Source organism: Prinia subflava, chromosome 8 (assembly GCF_021018805.1).
Source record: "Prinia subflava isolate CZ2003 ecotype Zambia chromosome 8, Cam_Psub_1.2, whole genome shotgun sequence".
Classification (NCBI taxonomy): Eukaryota; Metazoa; Chordata; class Aves; order Passeriformes; family Cisticolidae; genus Prinia; species Prinia subflava.
In genome coordinates, this window is record NC_086254.1 from 11,822,239 (window position 1) to 11,843,261 (window position 21,023).

The 21,023-nt window shown below is 46.4% G+C and overlaps 2 protein-coding genes across 4 annotated transcripts in view; both read right to left on the bottom strand.

Annotated features, from left to right (window-relative positions):
* MARCHF2 (membrane associated ring-CH-type finger 2) overlaps nt 1–3,856 on the bottom strand; it is a 33,960-nt gene extending 30,104 nt beyond the window's left edge. The window contains exon 1 of one of the 3 annotated variants that reach the window (XM_063403042.1): nt 3,747–3,856. The gene's annotated coding sequence lies outside the window, so the exon portion shown is untranslated. The other 2 variants (XM_063403045.1, XM_063403043.1) reach the window with 2 other exon arrangements.
* A 357-nt stretch (nt 3,857–4,213) lies between these two features.
* On the bottom strand, nt 4,214–20,997 carry RAB11B (RAB11B, member RAS oncogene family). Its single transcript, XM_063403051.1, has 5 exons — nt 20,864–20,997; nt 15,286–15,481; nt 13,276–13,469; nt 11,662–11,742; nt 4,214–8,913 (listed from the first exon to the last, which is right to left on the bottom strand). Exons 1-5 carry the CDS (start codon nt 20,901–20,903, stop codon nt 8,768–8,770), a joined length of 657 nt encoding a protein of 218 aa, XP_063259121.1. The 5' UTR covers nt 20,904–20,997; the 3' UTR covers nt 4,214–8,767.
* Nucleotides 20,998–21,023: the final 26 nt, after the last annotated feature.

The window sequence follows — 21,023 nt, forward strand, 5'->3', positions numbered from 1 at the left end:
ATATCATCTCAGGTTCTATCAGGAACTGAAAAGTTTAGTTAGAACTGCAACATAAAATCTGGAATAAAACTTACAGATTCCTATTTATTTGAAATGGGGGCAAATGACAGATTCCAATCTGTAACACTATATGTTCTAGAGAGGCCTGAGGCAGGAAAGGTATTTGCAAGGCTGATGGGTAGGAAGAGCTGCAGGTCAGTACAGCTCCTGTTGGGCTGCTCCCCTCACTGGAGGATGCACAGGGTTCAGTCCCTGCCTCAGGACACACCAGCAGTCCCTGCTTTCAGGATTTTGTCATTCTGCACTTTACCTTCAGTGCTTAGGGCTCTCAAAGGCTGTAACTGCACAGCGGGAGAGGCACATTCCACCCTCAGGGAAAGTACACAAGACCCTAAGACACCCAGTAGTGACTTCCCTGCTTTCACCCAGCAAGACAGGCAGCCAAGAGCTCTCCCAAACCAGCTGCTGTGGCAAACTCCCTCTCCGAGCTGAGCTGCACTGCTGCTGCAATGAGCTACAGCTGACCCGGTCTACTTACAGCAAAGATGGCACAAAGACACAGGTTCCAGGGAACACCTGCTACAGTTGGAGCTGGACAGAGAACAAGACCAGGACTGGAGAGGTAGAGATCCTGCTGTTTACGTGCATGACATGAACTGTGCTGATAAGCCACAAATTTGATAAGCCACATTTGATAAACCTCAGCACAGATTAATGCGTCATTTTACCACCAGAGAAAGCTAATGTACACAGACTTCAAGGAGACCACTTGCCTGCCTGGTTTTCCTTCACAGAAAAGAGTCCCAGGGCTTAGTTTTCCTCATGTCACTCACTGATTTGTCTGAGTGCCCAGAGTGCTTCCAATGGGACAAGAGTCAGTAACCAAGACCTTCCCTCTCTAGTGTGGGAAAGGCTGAAGCTAAGAGCAGGCAGAAGCATAAGTTAGCCAGGGTAAATTAGACTGGGAGGGAGAAGTGACACACTAGCTCAAACTTCAGTCTGGAGGAGAAAAAAACTGTTTGGAAACGGAAACTCTGAAATCTCCAAATATCCAAAGCTGAGTCAAAGTCAAGTGGAGAAAAAATAAACTCATCTTGTAGTTTATAGTTCACAATGTTGGATTTCTCCCTTCATTTTCTAAGAAAAGCTTCTGTGTTCTTAGTGTGAAAAAACAAGATATTGTAAACAATAGTGAAAAAAGTCACCAAATGCCCATTTTGCTTTGTACCACTACCTGCAGAACTACTACAAAGTCATATCCTGAAGACTTGCAACAGTCTCTCAGACTCACAGTCTCAGAATCCATACCTAGCCTCAGCTTGCCATGGATGCATTTTGACTTGACTTTGGTCATGGTGTTTCAAGAAAACAGTGCTTACTTCCTCCCAGGGAAACATCATGTCCTACACTTGCTTAATGTGGGCCAGCATCAATCACCTAAAAGAGGAAAGGCCCTCTCCCAGGATCCATGAAGGCAAGAACTCTGTCAGAAGCTGCTCAGTCAGTACGTTGTAGTTCTCTTCATTTGCATGGTCCCCTTGGAGTCCAGCACAGGGTGACCTCACCCTGAAGTCTCTGTGCAATCCACAGCAAAAAAAGAGCAAACACATCCAAAACAAGGAACATTTGTTCCAATGGCATTTTCTGTTTCCACTTAGGCAGTGGTGCTGATCAGCTAACCATACACAGACACCTCCACCTTTATAGCTGGTATAGAGTGTCCACGAACTACACATTAGGCTCACACTTGGCTGTGCCCTGTACCACCTGGTCTGCTCTTGGCGAAGTTTAGACTTCTTACTGATGCAGGCTGCCTGAATTGCTCCCCAGTGCATGCTTGGGAATAGTTAGACATTCTGTTCTCAACCAGAATTATTAAATTCACTGTCATGGTGCATGTCACAAAGGGATTTTAGAGTCCCAGCTCCCTTTCCTTTGAGCCTCTGTTTCTGAAGGGTGACACACTATCACAGCTTCAAACACCTGAAAAACCAGGGCACTTCCAGCCTCCAAACACTCCCCTGCATAATCCTTTGGAGACAAAGGATTCAAACAGAAAAGTATTCAAACACTTTAGCTTCATAGCCAAGACTAATGTCCAGCTGTTCAAAGGATTATACTGCGCACATGTGAGTGGCAGCCAAGCAGGGTTTTATGTCCCCATGGGCAGAGTGACAAAGGGGACCAGCCACAGCCAATGCAGCTGGCTGACCACAGTGGTATCACAGGCATTCTCAACAAGAACCTGGAAAAAAGTCAAGAAAGTGCTAGAAACTGCAGCAGAAGGGAAAGACACAGAGATAAATGCTTGTTGGAAGGAGAGTGGAGAAAGAGAATGAGAGTGCCAAGGAAAATTAAGGGCTGGTAATAGAGAGGGTTAAGAGAAGGTTAGAAACAGTCCCTTAGGGATAAATAAATAAAGGGCACGGGGTAGGATGAGAATCACATCCCCACTGACAGATCTTCGTCACACACATCAGGGCAGGGACAGAACACTGAATACAAACAAGCAGGATAAAAAGCCAGAGCTGCTTTGGATAACCCTGACACTTTCAGTTCACCATCATCATCCCCAACATGAGCAACACCCCACCTGCCTGCCTGCCTGCAAAATTCGAGCTCCGCACACTCCCTCCAAGACGACAACAGCCTGAACTCTTCTTGGTCTAGCAGCACCATGCAGTGAAGATGTATCACCCCATGCCTTGGTAGCACCGTTTCTGAGGGCCCTATACACAAGCAAAGGCGCAATCCAAAAGCCTCCAATGCCACTGCACAGTGTTTTGGTTTGTAATCTTGGTCCTCCCACCAGATCTAGAACATTTAACAAGAGCAAGTGTTTGAGGCTGCAACAAAAACACCTCCCACGTCACAATCACTTTCCTGTACATGAGCCACAGGCTTGTCCCTTGGATAAATCCCACAAACCAGCAGTTCTGGCCTGTCACAGACAGTTGGCTCGAGAAACCTCAGTTTTAATGAGACAGAAAGTTAAAGACTGCCAGTTTATGAAAAGTCCATCACAAAATCTAAGCTTACACCACAGAGGAAAGCAACAGCTGCTCCAACACAGGACTGCAGCAACCTCTTGAGCTGTGCTGTGACACCAAGCTCGTTCCTTTGGGAAATCTCTGCACACAAGGCAGTGTGCCCGTGTGCTCAGGAGGAAAACCAGCATCAGAACGTTCCCAAACACATGAAAAAACAGGTACGAGCCCACTGTCAAAGGAAACTTCTCCTAATAACCCAGGGAAGAAGAATCTAATGAACAAACACCGTTTCTCAAACCTCCGGCACTTCTGTCCCTGGTGATGTTTGTACGTGACACCCCCGGCGCTCCCGGGGGACGGTGCCAGCCCAGCCCAGGCCAGGCCCGCCCAGCCCGGCCCGGCCCAGCCCAGCCGGGAAGGGCCGCGGCTTAGGCGCGGGGGCCCCGCACAGCGAACACAGTGCAGCCCGTACCGGCGGCAGCGTCTCGCTCGGGGCCCGTGCAGGCAGCGAGGCCGACGGCAGCCGCTCCGCGGGAGAGGCCCCGAGACCTGCAGCGCGGCTCTGACTCCTGAGCACGAGCGGCGCTGCACACCGGGGACACCGGGAGGGTTGTCAGGGCGCCCGGGTCCCCGGCCCGGCCGCCTCGCCCCAGCCTGGCCGGGACGCCGCCCCCGCCGCCGCAGCCCCGAACCGGGGCGCTGCCCGGAGCGGTGGGCGTGGGGCCGGCCCGGCCGCCCCCCCCCCTCGTCCGGTACCTGCGCTCCCGGCGGCCGCGGCCCCTCAGCGCGGCGCGCGCCGCCCCACCGCCGGCTGCGGCGGCCGCCGGGCCCCGCCCCCCAGAACCCGCCCGCCAATCCCCGCGTGTGCCGCGCTGACGCAGCTCTCGAGCGCCCAATGGACAGCGGGCAACCCGCCGTCGTCGCAACGCGACCCCGCTGGCAACAGCCGGCGGCCAATAGCGGCCTTGCGGCCAAGCCCCGCCCCAGCCCTGTCCCCGCCGCCTCGGGCCCCGCCCTTCCTCTCTTGCCCCGCCCCCGCGGGTGCCGCCGCTGGCCCCGCCCCCAGCCCCGGACACGCCCAAGGCGGTGCCTTCGCGGGGGCACAGGGTACCCCCGTCCTGCCGCTCCCCGGGGGCGCTGGCAGGGGTACGGCTGCCCCACGGCTCGGGAGCCCCTCGACTTTATTCTACAGTTGTGTCTGGAACAGAACTTTACACAGACGGTATGATTTGGCAATCTTTATATCCACAATACATCATAACCATGCACAAAAATCGAGTGATGTGTTTATTTACAAAGTGAATTACACTTAACACAGGAATCAAGAATAAAAGTAAATGAAAGGAACCTCTCTTCTGGGTTGAGGAGCCCAGAAAGCCCATAAAAGCCCACTACTATTTATAGCCTACAAAGCCTGATAGTCAACACTACCATGCATTATCTGACCAGTGTAAAACAGGAATTGCTGTTATTTATTGAAACAGTGCAGCCTGGAGATTCTCATTCCATGGAAACATTCCATAAATCACCCAACTACATTTAAGAGTCTGCAAGCCAAGAGACTCTAGCCTTCAGCTCCCACTTAGTGTACTTTTCTTGAAGGACAGTTAGTCTTCACCTCCAATTGTATGATTTTCCTTAGCTGAAATTCAGGCCCCTACATTTAACATTGTTCTGGTTTTTTATGGAGGAAAAAATCTTCCTTGAGCGACTGAGCTGCTTTATTTGGATCTTCTTTTCCTCTACAGAGCCCAAAACCTCTAACAAATTCTTCCTTCTGCTTGGAAGGGAAATTATCACCAAGCCTTGATAAGACTCGGCCAGAAACAGATCCTACCCCACCTTCTGGAGCAATACAGTATACAGGAATCAAAGCACCCGGAGCAAAAATACCTCCTTTACATTTTTCCAACAGCTTTTGTTAAGTTAACTGTTTCGAAGGCTCAGCCCAACCCTTACCACACCCAGCCAAGAGCTCTGTGTTCACACAAGAGGCCCTGGTCACCAGGGAGTCACAGAACAGCACCCAAATGGGGGCATCTTTGGCATCAATCAACTTTCTATGCCTCTAAACCTGCCCCAGGGGCAGGAAGGCACCAAACTGTTCTTCTATGGAATCTCCATGACCTCCAAAGCACACACTGAAATCTTTTTAACCAAGTAGCAAGCAGTCACCCATCAACTGAATTTTTACATTCATACAAGTATGGAGCTTTAAAACTTTCCTACAAACCAAACTTCCTTGTTCTGTGCCGGCTCCAGTGAAGATCCCAGACTAACTCACCTCTCTGTAAGCACTGACTGCAGGGAAAGCGGCTGGATTGATCTGATCTACCCAAGGAATTTATTTTACCAATTAGCTGTTTGTGTGGTCAGGACCAAGTCACTTTTATGTACGTATTTTGGCCTTCACCCTCCCCATCAGTAAGAGAGAGGCAGCATGACAGACTCCTGCATAATTCTGCATTAAAGGACCTGTTCTAGACAGCAGCAGGAGCCTCTGATGTGGTTGTATTACTGACACAGGTGGCAGCACTCAGAGCTTTGTAGTGTTTTCAGTAGTTAAAGGAAAGTCAGCCTCAACATCCAAGTAAAGCAAGCAGAGTACCCATTCCCCTTCTTTTCACAAGCAGCTTTCCTGTTATCAGCAATTTTACAAAAGCCAAATTCAGCAGATGGAAGAGAGCTGTAGTCTTTTATTTTTTTCCTGACAGTAATACTGAGAGACACACAGCCAGCAAAGCTGTGGAATGAAGCAGTCTAGTTAAGGTTCATGTAGTCCGTAATTTCCACATCAGGAAAGCATGCTTAAGGAGTCTGGGCTACTGGAGAGCAGCTCTGAATGTCAGACAGCTCTTCAGCATTTCCAGCTTTCTCAGCATTCCTCCAAGTCTTTCCCTCAGCAATTCCACCACAGTGGTGGGCTGGGCTGTGGATGCAGTTCCTAAGGAGTGCACAATGCTTCATCAGGACACCAAGAACCTCTGATCAGAAGCATTTTTCCCTGGTCTGTGCATAGGAAGATGGCCTAACCTGGCAGAACTGGACCACTGTCCTTTTTCTATTGTCACAAACAGCCCTATGCTTAGTCTGGGCAGGAGCCGTGCTGTGGCCCTGACTGGAGAGCAGCACAGCAGCCTGTGGAAGAGCCTCATTTCATACTAAGGGACCACAGCAGACCAGAGCCCCCACCCCATTCCCAGCTCTGAGCTACATGGGTGCACATGTGGGCACACACAACTCCCTGCAAAGAGCAGGAGGCCTTTCCCTGTCACACAACATATCTCAAACACAATAGAATGGTCCAAGGTCCACCGGTGCTGAGGGGCTTTGGACAATGGAGTTGTTCAAGAGCTCTTCAATACCCATAAATTTAACAGCACTTAAGCCCTAGACACTGACCTTTGACTGAGACTCTGCAGCAAAGTTTAGAGCCTTCCACAAAGTCAAAGACTAAAGAAAATCTTTTAAGAGACAATCAAGTGACTAAACTGTTTCTTGGCTTCTTACACCAGGCCAGACTGATTCTAGAAACTTCACGTTAAGAACAGGACTCGCAGAGTAAGCATGTTAATATATCACCCTGAACTAGTAAGTCTTCTTAACAGTACAATTCTTCATGGTATCCAACTGATTTCTTTATATAAAGTTTGTTTGAAAATCAAGGAGCCCAGCTCCACTAGTGTCCACTTGTTCTCAAAAGAAATATTCTCAATATTTCAGAATTTTCATTTCTCTCATTGCCAGGTGTCTGAACAATGCACATTTTGTTCTGGTCTTGGACCACCAAAAAGGAGACATCCCTGTTCCCATCTTATCACCACAGAATGCTAGTGAAGTTAATACCAAATGCTGAAAGTGCTTCCTGAACTGGAACACCCTTAGGACAGAGCCTGTGATGCCTACAGAGGAATTCATGCCCTCATTCAATGGGATCAGGCTGCAAGCATGCACTCTTTAACCTTGAATGTAACTTCTAAACAAAGCTGAAGAGTGGAAGTGCCAGGCACCACACGCATCCTGTGCTGTGAGCTGGAGCCCTCTCAGTGCATACAGTACAAAATTAAAGGCATTGGTCTGGAAATCTTATAAAACAAAAACCATCAGAGATAACTGCCCTTAATTTTATTATGTAACCAGACAGAACAGTTGAGACTGGAATGTCAGATTTCCTCTTCAAGCACAGGTCACAGTTTCGTATTTGCTTTGTATCAGTAAAGAAATATCAACTCACTAATACGTAGCTTGGATTCATCCAGTGAGGTACAGGCTCAGAATATAGAGCAAAAACTCACTGAAAATGGCTCCACAAGCCTTCAGGGAGCAGCAGAGGGTCTCCAGCTCTTCCTTTAGATCATTTCACCCAGTATTTGCCATCAGAACATTCAGTGGATACCAGAAGGGATACCAGTGTGCAAGAGCTAGTGAGTGATGAAAAGCCATCAGAGATTTGCACAAGCAAGCAAGAAACTGACTACACAAAGCTGTGGTAACATTCTTCCCATTCAGCACAACAAAGAATTAGAGTAGTTAGCCCTGCTGATGACAAATCTGTTACATCAGTGAAGTACAATCATTTAAGAATTACAGTCTGCAGTTCAGTAAAACAGTAAGAAGGAAACAACAGGTTAGCAGTTATTATGTAAAATCCTAGTATTATGCATTTTAGTAGAGGTCAATAGTGAAAGATCATGAAGAGAAAGTTCCAGATACTATGGATCTGCAGAAGTTTTACAAAATGTATAAAGTATTGTGTTTTTCTACAACAACCAAAACCCTTACAAGTGCAGGTATATATGCAACATGAAAATATCGCCTCACTCACTCAGACAGGGGCAGGAGAGATCTAGAGAAAAAGCAGCATGCAAAAAAACCAACAAAACCCCCTGGAACTAGAGCAGATCCTGCTTTCAGACACTGGCCTACAGTACAAAAGAAGCCTACTTGTACAGGCTGCAAAAGGTTTCCGAAATCAATATGCTGGCACTTACTGTACAATAATGTTAGCTGATTAACATAAGCCATGAATAAATATTACGTCACTTCATACAGCCTGCACAGGCATTCATGGTGGCAAAGAAAGTGATGCAGACATATTTCATTGTTCCCAAATAAAACAAGAATAGAGAAAGATTTCCCAAGCAGGAAACAGTAAACTACGCAGCCAGACTAACTGTATTAGGGGTAATTACAGAATAAGTAATGTTATTTTCAACAGCTTTCTTATGTGTGTGCAGCCACTAAAATCCTCACTGTGAGACTTCATCAGGACAGAAAACAGAGCATTTGGCAGGACAGCTAGTTTAATTTCTCTCCCATGTTTACAGAAACACAAGAAAAAGAGACACCTGACTATGGGAGGAAAAAACCTTGTCACCTAAATGTAGTTATTTCTTCAATGGGTAGAGTCAAGTCCCATTGTTCCCCTCCCAGAAAACAACAACAACAAAACCAAACTAAAAAAAACCTAGCAAAACCAAAACAAGCCTATTTGATAAGAGTGTTTCATGGGATAATATCCAGCAGCAGATGTTCCAACAGAAACATGTCTATCAGATCAGTGACTACATTTCAAGCCCAGAAGTCACCACATGGAAGGGGTTTCAGAGGCAAGGTGATGTTAGCCCTACAATTAAAGCTCTAATATGAGAGAGGAGATTTGGGAATGAAGTAAAGGAGGGAGGAGGGAGTCACTGAATCACAGGAGATAGGAGTGCACACAAGTTTCTAAATGAAGCACAGACAAAGTGGAGGGCACAACAGTCATCTAGAGAAGGTCACAGGTTCTGACAGCACTGGAGTTTGTTGGATTTCTGTCCGTCGGTGGTTGGTGGGACGCTGATGTCAACGACGTTGTTGCCAGGAGACTCATCATGCGCAGACCGGTCGGCGATTTGCTTCTGCGACACGATGCGGTAGATTTCTGCAAGGAGAGCACATGGTAAGAGCCCTGGGGCACAGCCGCCCCTGGGCACGGCCGCCCCTGGGCACGGCCGCCCCTGGGCACGGCGCTGAGCAAACTGTCCAAGAACATGCCAGAACCCAAGGAGGAGAGGACTTGAGGGCTCTGAAAGGGAATCTAGCTGACCAGATGTAGCATGTAACACCTGGCTGGCCTTCCAGTTCCAGAATGAATACGCTAGCTGTCTAGAAAAGTTATTGAGACAGAGTCCTGACTGTCTTCTGCGACAGCACTTCCTATCCCATTCTTTTTCAATGACTCCATGAAAATGGGGATTATTAAAAGGGTTTTCAAGTGGGAAAGAAGCAGGAATGCTCATTTCTAAAACAGGGAATCATCGTCTTTGTGATTAAAAAAAAGTAGGCAGCATACTCTAGAAACAAAACACCAATCACCAGGATGCTGGGAAACCTTCGCATCTCCGCTCCCAGCAACCCGCTACCGCCAAGTAACAGCAATGCTCCTCTCTGCAACACATCAGTTTTCCTACCTATGACAGTAAAAAAGCTGCATGGGTCCATAAAGCCCCATATTTCTCCAAATGAATTTATTTGACTCAAACTAACTTATGCTTGAAAGCATACAGATCCACAAAGCCGTCACCACTGAAGAGAGACTGCCAGGTTAAAAGCTTTCAGAAACAAACTGTTTCAACTGCATAGTTAGCAGAAGTCTTGTAAGTAGGAAGGTTTTTAACTTATTTCATTGACTATAAGCCCTTGTTCCAACTTCCCTCAATTGTGAAACAGGAAAAGGGCAAGTACTTCCCTGGAAGTCTGTGGTAAGTATTATGGTCACATTCATACAGCTATAAGCCCAAAACAGCAACACCCAAAGCCTTTAGTAAGGATTAAAAATCATGGAGGACTGTGCAGGGCTTGTTTATGGGGGTTTTTTGTTAGGCTTTAAGAATCTGCACATATTTATGTTGTTTAAAATTGAAACCTTTAACTCAAGGCCAATTCTGTTGCCACTGGCTACCTACAGATCTTTGCTGAAAGGGAGGAGGGTTGTTCAGAGGCTGTCACATCCTCTTTCTTTCCTGCTCAGTACTGTATTTTAATTTGAGCTGTTCAGAGTCATTGTCAAGCCCCCTTTGCTTTGGGATAGTATCTCTTTGGGATGTTTTGGGGTCTTTTTTTCCTTTTTCCAGTCTTTAGTGATTCCTCAAACAAGTGGCCAGTAAGGAAACTCCTTAAGGAGTAAGGAAAGTCCTGCTGTTCCCACTCTCTTCTCTCTGCCAAGTCCCCTGTGGTGGTTCCCAACTCACTATTCTACACAGCACATTTTCCTAGGTTCCTGTTCTCTTAGAAGGATGATTCTCCCCCAGGAAAATCACTTTAGGAATAGCCTTTTCAGGACATCTCAGTCTTATTATCTATGTGCCTATGCTACCCAAACTAGACAATCTCAACAGTTCTGGGAGCCCAGGATGCTGTGATAGAGAGGGGTTTGAGTTCAGTTTGCTCAGACCGGACCTCAACTCGAGTTGTTACAGCCCTTGTGGCTCTCCTAGAGTGGCCTCAGGCCAGCATCTCTAACCAGGGTCAGTCTCAGGATAACACTGACTGGGGACAGGGGAAGACAGGATGGATGGTGACTGTTGAACTACACTCAGAACACTAACATCAAAAATACTGTCTCCAAGTGCCAGGGAAGTTGCTTCAGATCCAAGCAAGGATCCCAGATCAGCCGCAAATCTGCTGCATGGTGTGAGACTGGCCCAGCTCCAGCTCTGGGAAGTCAGCTCTGCCTCACACTACAGCTGCTTCACTAGTGGCTCTAATAACACAGATCTACTGGGCAGCAAATACAACCCACTCCTTGTCTGTCAGGCTTTTTACATAAAGAGGCAGCTTGGCTACCCCTTTTTTCCTGTCTGCCTCTTCTTGGGCACCCTGGAGTCAGAGCTGGCGTTGTTCAATCTGGAGAAGAAAAGGCTACAGAGAGACCTTAATGAAGACCTCCAACATCTACAATCCCCCAAGAGAGCTGGAGAGGGACTTTGGAGAAGGGTCTGGAGTGTCACAACAAGGAGAATGGCTTCCCACTGCCAAATGACAGGGCCTGATGAGATATGAGGAAGAAATTCTCAGCTGTGAGGGTGATGAGGCCCTGGCACAGGTTGCCCAGAGCAGCTGTGGCCATCCCATCCCTGGAACTGTCCAAGGCCAGGTTGAACGGGACTTGAAGCAACCTGGGATAGTGGGAGGTGTCCCTGCCCATGGCTCACAGTCAACTTGTTATCCACCAGAATCCCCGGGTCCTTCTCTGCAGAAGATGCTGTTGGTGCAGTCACCTATAGGCCTTGCTATCAGCTGAGAACAAGAGTTCAGAAGTCTGAAAATGGTGCCAGTCTGCTTTGGTGCCAGAGAAGATAGTGAAACATTCAACTTCCAGCATGGCTGGGGCTTCACTGCTAAGATTTTGTGCAGGCAGGGAAGTACAATTACTAGTTCCTTTACAACAGTAAAGGAACAGCTATTCCAGTAGCTTGAACTTACAGAACATCGGGAGATAGAAACTCTCTCCTGGGACAGAAAGGGGTGTATGGGGTGGGAGGCAAAACACAAAGGTCAGATTAGAAAGCTTGCAAACTAACCATCGTTCCCAACACTCATTTCCAAAACATTCCAGAAAACTACAAAACGTGCCCATGAAGAGGATCCACCACCTCAGCAGCTCCTCTGAATCCATAACAAACCATACCTGTAAGGATGTTCTTGAAGGCTTCTTCTACATTTGTTGAATCCAGAGCAGATGTTTCAATAAAAGATAGGTTATTTTTTTCTGTAATAAATAAGAAGTGGTTCAGTTAAAAACTTTAAAACACTTTATTTCACATTTTACTTTGAGGTTTTTATCTTTTATTTTAGGCCAAACCAGCCAGGGCCACGGTTTTTTTTTTCTTTTCCCTGTTGTACAAGGAACACCTTGGTGCTGCAGTTCAGCAACATCTCCTTTGCCCAAAGTGCAAGAACATTTTCCCCACTGCAGCCCTTGCTCAGTCAAGCAACACAAAATATCATTCTCTTCTGGCTACAGATCACACACAGAGGTACCTTGAGCAAGAGCCCAAGCAAAAGCACGTCAGCTGCTACAGAGACACAATTCTCTTCTGCAACCCCAAAAAGATCAACAGACCTATACTTTCCTAATCAGAACCCGCTTCCAAGTAACAATGATCCCAGAACACAGTTTATTTTCTTCTTTACTCTTACAATGCAAAAGATTTTTTTTAATTAAAAAGAAAGTGATTAACACTCAAATATCATACCTAGAATGGTTCTGTATCACCTGCCCAGGAACAGGCAAATTTCAGTCATGGAGCTTGAACATCAACAATTAGACCACCACTAGCAATTTAAAGCAGCCTTAGGAGGAAGTCAGGGTGAAAACTAAGAAGCTGAACCAAATGACCAAAGTAATAGACTATCTGGGGCACCCACCAACTTGTTTTGCTTCTCTTAGATAAATGTCACTTCTCCATCTGAAAGTTTAAAGCAGCTCTATTACCCTCAGGGTACTTGCTTACTAGCAAACTTCAGAAACTGCGTATAAGCAAGCCTTGGTATTATTTCTAGAGGTATTTTAGAGGTTGTACACTTAGATTTCACCTCCAAGCTTGACAGACACACAAAAGCTGAAGTGCCCGCAGGCCTTTCAGGGCAAAAGAGTATCTGACCAGTGCTCCACCGGGTAAGGAAGAGAGAAGGAATGCAGTGGCAGCATCTTACATAACTCACTTGACTTCTCCCAACAAATGGTAATTTTCAAGTCTGACGATTGCTGCATTTAAGTGAGACTAGTTGGCACTACTATATGCAGCAACTAGAGCAGCAACCACCTCATCTAAAAGAAGCATTCATTTGTAGCTGTCCACATTGATCTCTACTCAGCAGAAAGTCTCTAGGAAGGAAGGATAGACATTTTGTCTATCCTTTTGTCTATCCATTGTGATACTTCATATTTTTATTGTGATATTTTCTCTTCTAGATCTTGCTTATTGCTTCTAGCCTTGTTAGAGGAAGTGTTGAATCTTCAGCTATCAGGAAGCTCAAGGACAGTGTTTCAAAAACATGTACTACCACTAGATTCAAGAAACAACAGAAAACCGCAAACTAAAAATGACAATAAAATTCTCAAAAAAACCCAAACCAACCCCACATGCTAGTTAATAAGTCAAGATATTTTAATTAAAACCAAAACATCTTAAATATCTTTTTTAGGGTTCAAACTAAAACTTGAGGTGAGAGTTCCACCCAAAAACAGTGTGATCACAGCAGGCCTCGTCTCCCAGGCCCCTGGAGCTGCAGCACAAACCTGCGAAGGCCCTGGCCTCGTCAGTGGGCACGGCCCGGAGGTGGCGCAGGTCGCTCTTGTTGCCCACCAGCATGATCACAATGTTGTTGTCGGCGTGGTCCCGCAGCTCCTTCAGCCAGCGTTCCACATTCTCGTAGGTGAGGTGTTTGGCAATGTCATAGACGAGCAGAGCCCCAACAGCACCGCGGTAATATCTGAAACCATGAGGCACAGCCCTTCAGCGAGAGCTCTGTCCCAGCCACACCAACAAAAAGGCCATCTAGCTCTTCTATAATGCTTTCCACTTTGGAAAAAGTTCTGCTGATGCAGATAGTGTTGTTGGAGTGGTTTTGAAGCCTAAAAACCAAGTTCCAAACACAGGGTTTTTTCCTAATGACATTTCTTAAAAAATCCAATATGTACCAAAATGCTGGAGAGCCTGCAGAAACCAGGACTGAAAATGTCTTGTCTGCTCCAACCGTGTGCAGGAAAACTCACTATTGCACAATCAGTACAGCTGGGAGGTTTTTGTCAAGTTACAACCTAACTTTCTGCTAGGAAAATACCCTTTAATAAAATGTCAGTATTTGTTCCTGATCCTTCAAGCATCTCCTGTCCCTCCTACAAATTACAGAGAGGACTCTGGGCTATATTGTCACTATCCACAAACCTCCAATCCAGGAAGAGAGTTTGTCCCCTCAGTGCAGGTTTGGACCCATTTCAACACAAGCCAAGGGCTCCACTCAGCACGAGCCAATCTGTATCAGCAATCCTGTAACATCCATATCTCTCTTCCACACAATCCTACCATTTCTCCTCAGTCAGGGCACCAAGTCAGCAGAAAACATTGCCCTTTCCCTGATGTTTGGCATTCTGCTGGCCGAGCAGGCTAAACTGGCTGAGTGATGCGTTGAGCAGCAGTTAGTGCCAGCACAAAGGAGAGGCAGGATCACAGGACTGCAGCTGCACTAGTTCCCAGCAGTAAAACCTGTTGCTATTGACCCAGACTAGACTAGCATTTTTTACAGCAAGAGCAAGGATGACAATAAAAATTCTGAAAGTTACACTAACAGTTCCAGAAAACATGCAATTTGAAATTGTCCCTCCATTCAGCTTCTGCATCCCTTTCCCTATAGACTGCTTCCTTTGGGCTCCAGGCTTTCCTGGTTATCTCCCATCTTTACAAAATTCCCCTTATCCTGAGTTTAATGGCTCAATCTGTGCATGGCTCAGAAACATGGTTTTACCTTTAAAAACTGATACACATCTGTAACACAAAAAAATCAACTCACTGATCAGAAAATGCCCTGGAGAACCAGGCCTGACCCAAGGGTTTGCTTTTTGTCCTCTGCCAGATACTTTTGCCAGCATAGAAACAGTACACCTCAAGCCACTCTGTGGATTAACAAGGTGAAAACAGGTGAAAAAGCTTCTCACCTCCACTGATTGTGCTTAATGCTGCACAGTCAGCACTATCATAGTTGCCTTCCTACTTCCTGGCTACTCAATGTGTGCACTCATAGACCTGATTTTCAGGGTTGTTACTAATTCAAAGTAATTGAGATTTCAAGGGACTCTGTGGCTGCAGGTTTTCCTAAAAATACCCTCAATCTCAAGACTGAGGGGACAATTGAAACCAGAAGCCATAGGTGTTACAGTAAGCCACCATGTCTAGACCAAAACTTGATACTGACAGTACCCAGCTTTCATCTGAAATGACACTCACTCCACATAATGAACACAGCACATTCAGCGCAGACAAAAAACCAACCACAAAACTCAAACAGAATTTGCCACAGTTTTGATTTAAGCTGTCATTTGTTTCTATAATAGCAACATGAGAATCTAAAAATTACTTTCATTATATTAATCAAGGGAACACGAAAGTATTTGCTATCTTATGACTTGGATCCATACTGAAGTCTGTCACAATGAGTTTGTCATGTGTGCCAAATTTGTTTCATTCTCTACCCATACATTTATCTGCAGCATCTCTGCCAGAATTCTGTTGAGCAAAGACACAGTACTCACGCTGAGGTAATGGCACGGTATCGCTCCTGGCCTGCAGTATCCCAGATCTGTGCTTTTATCGTCTTCCCATCCACCTGGATGCTCCTGGTGGCAAATTCCACCCCAATGGTGCTCTTACTTTCCAGATTGAACTCATTGCGTGTGAAACGTGACAGAAGATTACTTTTCCCAACTCCAGAGTCTCCAATCAACACAACTGAAAGGAAAGACATTATTTTCACAATTAATTTCTCATACCAGCACTGACCCCACACTGCAGCCTGGCAGGTAGCATTCACCAGAAATGCAGAGTCAGATAACATAGGAGAGACAACACAGCTCCAACCCTAGAAGAGCCCCTGTTTTGTGGTGAGTAGCTGCCCAGTCCTCAGAGGTGAAAATGAGAATTTGCTACAGCAACTGTCGAAGTCAAACAGTGGTTTGGAGGCCCCAACCACTACAGAAGGCAGAGGTAAGAGATGCCCCTCACATACTTGACCTTTGGCACAGGGAGGCTGCAATCCACATTTTAAGAAAAACTACAGGCAAGAACACAGCAACAAGCCACCCGTCTACCCAACAAAAGCCTTTGTACAGTATAAATGTACTCTATTTTTATTAAAAAAGAAAAAACATGGTAAGTAAACACAAATAAAAAATTATTTGCAGTCCCTGCTGTAGTCATATAGGGTGTTTTATTTCAATAATTTAATTAATAAATATGTTCACCACAGAAAGGGGAAAACAGGAGACATTTGATACTACTAAAAAGATATAAAGCAAAGCAGAACTTCATCCAGCAAAACAAGTTGTAGTAGACTGCATGAGAAGAGATGAGCTAGAAACCTCTGCCTCCACACGTGGTGTTACCATGATAACAGAAAAATGTAAGTGCAGAGAAATCTTCAGCACACAAAGCCCAGCTTTCCTGAAAGGAATTGTGAAAACAAAGGTATATCTTGTGGCAGGAGGCTCCCTCTACTTTTTGGGTTATCCATGAGAGCAAGAAACAACTGAGAGAAACAAATCTGAAACAGCCTGAGCCATGCTCCCTTCCTCTCACAAACACTGTATCACATACCCTTTGGAATTCAAGCGTCCTGGCTCAAGCAAAAGGAAGAAAGGCAGCCAGCCTTTGTGAGCTTCTTTAACCTTGGGAATATTTCCTACTCCAGTTCTAAGTACAGATTTGCTGATCTTCCTCATTCATATAGTCTGTTTTGCCTACAGAAAAGCAGACATGGGCAAAAAACATTCCCAATTTCCCCCAGCAGCTACAGAAAAATCTTCTCATTGCACACTTCCAGAATGAGCTCACCAGTGTTCTCCCAGGGCCAAGGATCATACTTGTCTTTTAGTGCTGCTACAGCTTTTCTCTGTTCAGACCATTGTTTGAGGATGCAGCTCTGGCAGTGCCCTGTTCCAACTCGCTGCCACCCCATCCCTGGAGCACATTCCCAGGCTGCTGCTGGAGCCTGGCTCTGCTGCAACAGCTCCAGAGCTGCACAGGGGCATTGTTGGAACGCCTCAGAGAGCCCCGGCAGCATCTCATCTGCCTGACAGCACAGACAGACAATTGTGCTAATACAGCTGAACAGGCAAAACACAACAGAGGCAGGAACGGGCAGCCAGCACACTGTGGCAGGGCACCACAACTCCCCAGCCGGGAGAACTGAAACCAGCTCCTCATAGTGCTCTGCCTTCTTTGGCAAATGGCCTAAACCATTTTGTAGGGTATGAGAACAGATAGATAAAAAAAGGTTTTATTACAAGTTCTAACTCTAGGATTTTGTTAGCTTTATTTTCCAGACAAACAGGTTTTCATCACTAATTCCATGGGACCTTCCAAGAACAGGCGGAGGTCACCCATCTTGCACAGGGATCTGCTGGCTAAAGTTGGCTCTATCCCACAGCAAAGCCCTGACCATAACCAAAAGTAAGAATATCCATGACACAAGCTAGATCAGATTGGAAGACCTCTGAGGCTTCCAACTGTTTCTGAAGGGAGTTATCTTCCTGTGACTCTGCAGCTGAAGCAAGCACAGCCTTTCCACCTTCTAGCCATCTCTGGCATTTTAAAAGTATCAATTTGGGGCATAAACCATGCAAATGGCTCTCAGGTCATTAACTCCATCTGTCACTGGAAGAACATTCCAGTAGTCTTGCATTCCTTTGGCTGGTTACCTGTGGCAGGCTCCCTTCACCGTGCTGCCCCACATTCCAGCAGAGCTTCTAGGAGAGCATTTTTCAGAAGTTAAAGGAAGACAACCAGATCCCAATTCAATAAGGAGCATTCTTAGAGTTTCCAAGTGTTTCTTATTAATACTCAATCTTGAGTACTAAAAGAGCATTTTCACTTTCAGGAGAAAGATGCCAAGACTGGGGGCCCCACATGCAGACAGAAGCCACAAATTAATTTTCTTTGGGAGTTGAGCAAGAAGGTACCTTTCACATTCTGGACTAAGTGATTAGATCTTGGGAAAGTTTCTAAACTTGGTACTAGGCCACCACATAGTATTGCCTGTTCAAATTCAGAAGTCATGAGAGAGTAGGAAAAAAACTTCCAAATGACAGCTTAAGAGTCTGAATACTCTCTAAACACATCTCACCAGGACCAAGGAACTCACTCTCCAAATGTCCCTAAGAGCCATACTGGTGATGAAAAGATGCACTGGTTTAATCTTGGAAGTGACATGAACCAATAACCAGCACCAGCTATCTTCAGATAGCTCTATGCACACAGACAAGCTTCATGCAGTGCCCTGTTTATATCCTGAATCCTGCTCCTTCAGTATTTCCTGATTTTCTCTCTCCTCCAGCACCCTCTGCCTGTGTGGGTCATCACCACCACATTACCCATCCATCAACTCAGTCACCATCTTCACTCTCCTTCCTGAGTCTACAACATCCAGAACTACAACACAATCCCATCCGCAGCACCTACCCTGTATATTGAGATCCTTGTACAAAACAAGCCAAAGTCAGAATTAAAATTCCAGTGCCACACATTATTGGTAAGAAAGTGAAAATAAAGAGATCAAGTTACGACAGAATTGTAAATACACTAATTTATTTATCTGGAAAAAAGAATATATACTTTTGAACAATTAAGAAGATTAAGACTCACTCCAGCAGAGACCATCTAACCAGAGTTTCTGATAAATCTGAAGTACATAAGGTTGCCAGATATTGGTGATTAATAGGATACGCATTTGTTTTTAATAACCACAGCCTTTGCTAAGTGGAAACTAATCAGAGCAGTCTAAATTCCCACAAAAGTAAAATAAAGCTCTTTTTCCCTATGGCTAATTTTCCTGCCTTTTTCATGAGCCAGCACACATCTGCACAACTTCAGATTTAATTTTTAAAATAAACACTGATAATAGCTAATCTTCTCGAGAGCAAAATTAATGTGCAGATCACATTTAATAGGTACAAGGCTTCCAACATTTTTAACAGCTCTTCAAAGGTCATGAATTCAATTCCAAATCAACACAGAACTCATCCTGAAAAGTCCCTGCTTTTTCACCATCCCCCCTACAAAACTAACTGGGAATAGAGGCCAGAACTACTGGCTTCACTTGGGTACATCACTGAATGCAGCCACAGGCTCTTCGCAGCCTCACCAGCCCACACAGCCCTGCACACACAGTTTGGCTCCTTCCCTCAAAGGCTGGCTCTTTGGTAACAAGGCACTTTGGTAACAAGTAATATTTTGTTGTGATCAATAGAACAAGAAATTTAGTTGGGATGCACACAGAAAAAGAAGGAAATTTGGAACAAAGAAGCACTAGTTCAGCAGAGCAGCTTTGACTATAATCACTCACATCCCCAGAGTGTTCCCAAACCTTAAATTAGTCATTGCCTGCCACATGCTGTCCTTTGGAAATAGGTAGCAGGGGAAAGAGTCAAGCCTTAAATTTAATAAAAATAAACTTTCCCAGACTATCCCTAGATCCTACTACATCATTATTTCTGCCTCTGACTACTAGACAGAACAGAGTTCAAATTTCATCTGTGTAACTAAGAAGGGGCTAAACCACAAATCAACCAAAGTCCTGGACATCATTATGGCAACTATCCTTGATGTTTAATTCCACTACTGGAAGAAGCAGAAAGAAAAGGAAGGGGAGTTGGTATCCACAGCAGAGCCCTCATGTCAATTGGTCCCATTTATATTATTTTTTGTCTAGTCCCAAAAAGCGTCAGAGGAAGGAAAAGATAAATACTCAAACCCACAAAGAAATCTTTCTCTATCCACTTTTTTTTATTTTAATCCACACAACGACCCCTCCCAAAAGATGCACAGAAAAGGACAATTCTCTCGCCCACTTTTCATTAAGTGCTACAAAGTGTGCCAGCATCACCACAGCACAGATCTTGCCCAAATGGCTTCAGGTTGAGTCTCATTCCAGATAACATTAAAAGCACATTTCAAAGCAAGTATTTTTAAAAGACGAATGCAGTCCTCCCTAGCTAATTGACTATTCAGAGAAAGAAAAAAAGAGGTACAATTTTTAGGCTTTCAAGTTCCTGCCTATTAAACCACCTGGGAAACAAGACTTCAGAAGGAAACTACTTTAGACTCAGACAGTTTAGTGTATTTTTACAGGCTGGTCTTCTGCTTTATAGGCAGAGAAGAAATAAGGGCTTTTTTCCCCCATTGTCTTCAAGACTCAACCCACTGTAAAACAAATAAAGCAAATAGGCAAACACATCTATAAAATATTTTCCACAGACGAGTAACTGTTTTTTTCTTTGGTCCACAAGTTCGGAATCACTGTTGCCCTTGTGAGAGTCCAGATACAAAGACATCAAACGCCTGGGAAATTGTCACAAGAGCAAGGGACCCCCAATGCCCTCACAGACCACCAACGCTACCACTAGCACTGCCCTTCCTGAGTGAACTCTTGGGATGAAAATCAGGTTTCAGCCACGCTACCGACAGCAGATCTGATGCAAAACAGGCGTCGAGACCAAAGATGAAGGTGCTACACCCACCTGCACTACTCCTCGGGCCTCACAGGGAGAGCTGTGGGTTGCTCCGGGAAATTTGTCAACTTGAACCTCTGGACAGGCAGGAGACATCCCACGGGATGACACCTACGGCGATGTTCCCCCTGGAGCCATCGCAGGAGGAGCAGCACTGAGCCCTCGACAACCCGACGTGTCACAGGAAGGGGCAGGGGCGGCAAAGCACCCATCAGCACAACCAAATTAACACTGTTACGGTCTCAGCGCGGACCTGAGAAGGAGTCTCTACCAAAGCCTATGGTTTTGCAGCTCCGGCTCGACACCGGGCGATCTCCGGACATCCACCGGCACAGCCCCGGCCCGCGGCCCGCCCGCTCCCCGCCGCGGCTCCGGGCGCCCCCGGGGATCGCAGCCGCCCAGCTGCCGGAGCGCGGCCCACGCGCACCGGGGCGGGGCGCGGAGGCCCTTGCGGCTCTCCCGCCGCTCCCCCGGCACCAGACCAGGCCGGGGGCCCACAAGGCCGCCCCGCGCCCCAAGGCCGCGGCGGACGCCCCGGGCCCCCGCGGCCCGCTGGTCCGGCCGAGCCCGGCGCGGTGCGGCGGCCGTGGCCCTGCTGAGCACGTACCTTTGAACAGATAGTCGTACTCGTCGTCACGGGTGCCCATAGCGATGGCGGCGCCGACCCTCTGCCTGCCCGGCACCGACCGCGGCCCAGCCGGGGAGGGGCGCTCCCGCACAGGCCAATCAGCTCCCGCCAGAGCTTGCAGGAGGCGGACAGTGCGCCA